Raw genomic sequence first — 2,608 nt, forward strand, 5'->3', positions numbered from 1 at the left:
CTAAATTATGTTGCCAATCATAACGATCTTGCTTTACTTCAGATGCCAGGTCATTCGGGAGTACCTGGCAATGAGAAATCTGACCACTTGGCCAGAACTGGCTCGGACCAGTTATTCCTCTGTCCGCAACCAGTTATAGCACTCCCACCTTCGGCCACCGAAGCCACCATCAGAAACTGGGTGAATACCTCGCCCAGCAATGACTGGGAGGCATCGAGGGGCTGCAGGTGAGCAAAGCTGATGTTTCCTTCAATCTCAGAAGGTCTCTCTAGTTTTTTGCTCTCACTAAACAGACAGGAATGCAGTAAACTTGTTGGACTGCGGCACAAAATCCTGCCCCGTCTTTGGAAGAATTAGGTAGGATGAGACATTTGGCCGCGATATTTTGTTAAACCGTCTCGCCCATGAATGCTGTCAACAGGGTTCACTTACCACTTACTTCAGAGGAAGAGCCTTAGCTGCCGCGAGAAGCCCGCGTTATTTCAACATACACTCGAACTTGCCGTGACCACCGTATGATACGTGGCATTGTTTTCAGAGAGCAAACAAGATCTCTTTATTACTATTTCTACTATCTTGTAACATTTGCAGACAAAAAAAAATGCTTCAATGGTTTTGTGTTTGTTGATTTTGCATTCAACACTGCCTACTTCCAACGTTCTTTTTCGTAATCCCACTTAGACGCCAGTCCAGTAACCGGATTCACTTCCAGTGCTATCATACGTTTAAGTTGTGCACTACGACGCTTCTCATCGAAAGTTACTGGATATTCAGGGTATACGCCATGAAAATATGATAGTGATAGCCATACACCCAGTGAGCAAACGATTAAAGCGACACCTACACAAAATTTCCAATCGGAGCTGGGTGCTTTCATTTCGGCAAATGTCTTACAGAAGCTATAACGATAGAGCTGTTTCTTCTCATCGGTGGTTAGCTTACGCCAATCGCCAGTTTCCTTTTCGCGGAGCGCACACATTTCAGCGTCAGGCTCACGAAAGCGCACCGCTGGCATCGGGTAGTCCAAACGATCAGCATAACAGGGTGAACCATTCCAACCATAACCGACTATTTCACGCTTACCTATGCGTTCCATCACCTGATCTCTGTGAGTGTGGCGGCGCACACGAAATTGGTTTGCAAAGCGCCAGAAAAGCTGTTGTTGTTGTTGTCGTGATTGCATTTTTACGATCTGGGTGGAAAGTCTTTTGGGAGATCGATAAGTAAAAGGCTTTTTGTTTTAAATTGTTGAAAATATTTGAAATTTGTGTGATTTTTCTATTTGACGTTGTTGAAACTGACGTCAGTTGACGTGAGTTGAAAGCTGAAGTGAAGAAAATTTGATTAAAATAAATTTTAATAAAGTCTTTACCTATGGTTCCTTAACACACTTATGAACTTAATCAGTTGCTAGAAATTGGTTCGCTCTCTGCCATCGCAGTTTGTCTAGGAGCGTTTCATAGACACGATCTCTTTATTTTTTATAAGCTATATTTTTTACTTAATTTTAATGAGTAATTGGCTGCAATTTTTGAAATACATACATAACTACATATTTACATGTAAGTAAATATGTATGTATGTATATGTCAATAACGATGATTAAATCTCTTTACAGATAAGTATATGTCAATAGGGAAATGCACATAATTAATTTCAAGAACTTAAACATTTTCAAACCGACTTATCAAAATGATTAATTGTTTCACACTCCAGAAGTAGATTGACTACAAGTTGCTATGGTTAAATTTGTTTTTTTTTTTATAATGAGCAACGCGCCTGTTTCGGCACCGAATATAATTATGTTGTTGTAATTAACACTTTTATTTCGCCATTAAAGCCATCAGCAGCTGTGCACAAAAAGTAATGAATAAAAAATATTTACTTAAAAGTCAACATGTATTTTATAATTGTGAAAATTTTCAATAAACAACGTGGCTGCCTTTTCGAATTAAATCATACTTACATATATGTAGGTACACTGAGCCAAAAACACAATGGGTTTTTTCCACTAAGTTAAGTTGTGTAGAACCGAATCAAGCGACGACAAAAATTGATTCAAGCTGAACATTTGAAGACTCATTTATAAAGAGGCTGTAGCTGATTGTGTCGTGATGCTTGCTGTTTTTTGCTAATGCCGTCAGATGAAACATGTTAAATGATAATACATATTTTTGTTTTGTATCTCCGAATTGTTAAAAAAGCATCTGTGAAGTGCAGCACATAAGCGTGTTCAATCGAAAAAATCGCCAACCGAATTTTTGGTTAATGTAAACAAACCCCCCATCATTATTGAAAATATCAACCACGGCATTGTTAATATTAACCAAAAATTACGCTGATTCCTTTTCTAGCTTGAATTTGGTAATATTAACCAATTTTTGGTTGATTTTTCTCTCAGTGTATATGTGCATACATAGTACATACCCAAGGTAGGGATGGCATGAGTAAATCGTACAGAGTGATTAATATTTATCGCCATTTACTTAATCATACACCTAAAAGAAATAATAGGTGTGCATTTAACATTTATTAATTGTACTTCTTCTGCTAGCTCATTTCTGCTAGTAAAAATTTCGTTAGCAAGAATTTGCAGCACTCCCTTGTT

The 2,608-nt window shown here is 38.0% G+C and overlaps 1 protein-coding gene across 2 annotated transcripts; it reads right to left on the reverse strand.

Annotated features, from left to right (window-relative positions):
- Positions 1 to 528: 528 nt before the first annotated feature.
- Positions 529 to 1,854, reverse strand: LOC108379918 (cytochrome c oxidase subunit 4 isoform 1, mitochondrial-like). Of its 2 annotated transcripts, none has more exons than XM_017636283.1 (2): positions 1,685 to 1,854; positions 529 to 1,324 (listed from the first exon to the last, which is right to left on the reverse strand). In XM_017636283.1, exon 2 carries the CDS (start codon positions 1,181 to 1,183, stop codon positions 647 to 649), a length of 537 nt encoding a protein of 178 aa, XP_017491772.1. In that variant the 5' UTR covers positions 1,184 to 1,324; positions 1,685 to 1,854; the 3' UTR covers positions 529 to 646. The 2 variants fall into 2 exon arrangements, with proteins under 2 accessions (XP_017491772.1, XP_017491771.1); XM_017636282.1 differs by lacking the exon at positions 1,685 to 1,854 and adding an exon at positions 1,392 to 1,458.
- Between the last annotated feature and the right edge of the window lie 754 nt (positions 1,855 to 2,608).

Source organism: Rhagoletis zephyria, unplaced genomic scaffold (genome assembly GCF_001687245.7).
Source record: "Rhagoletis zephyria isolate East Lansing unplaced genomic scaffold, Rhagoletis_zephyria_1.1 Rzeph_scaffold_17698, whole genome shotgun sequence".
NCBI classification, from domain to species: domain Eukaryota; kingdom Metazoa; phylum Arthropoda; class Insecta; order Diptera; family Tephritidae; genus Rhagoletis; species Rhagoletis zephyria.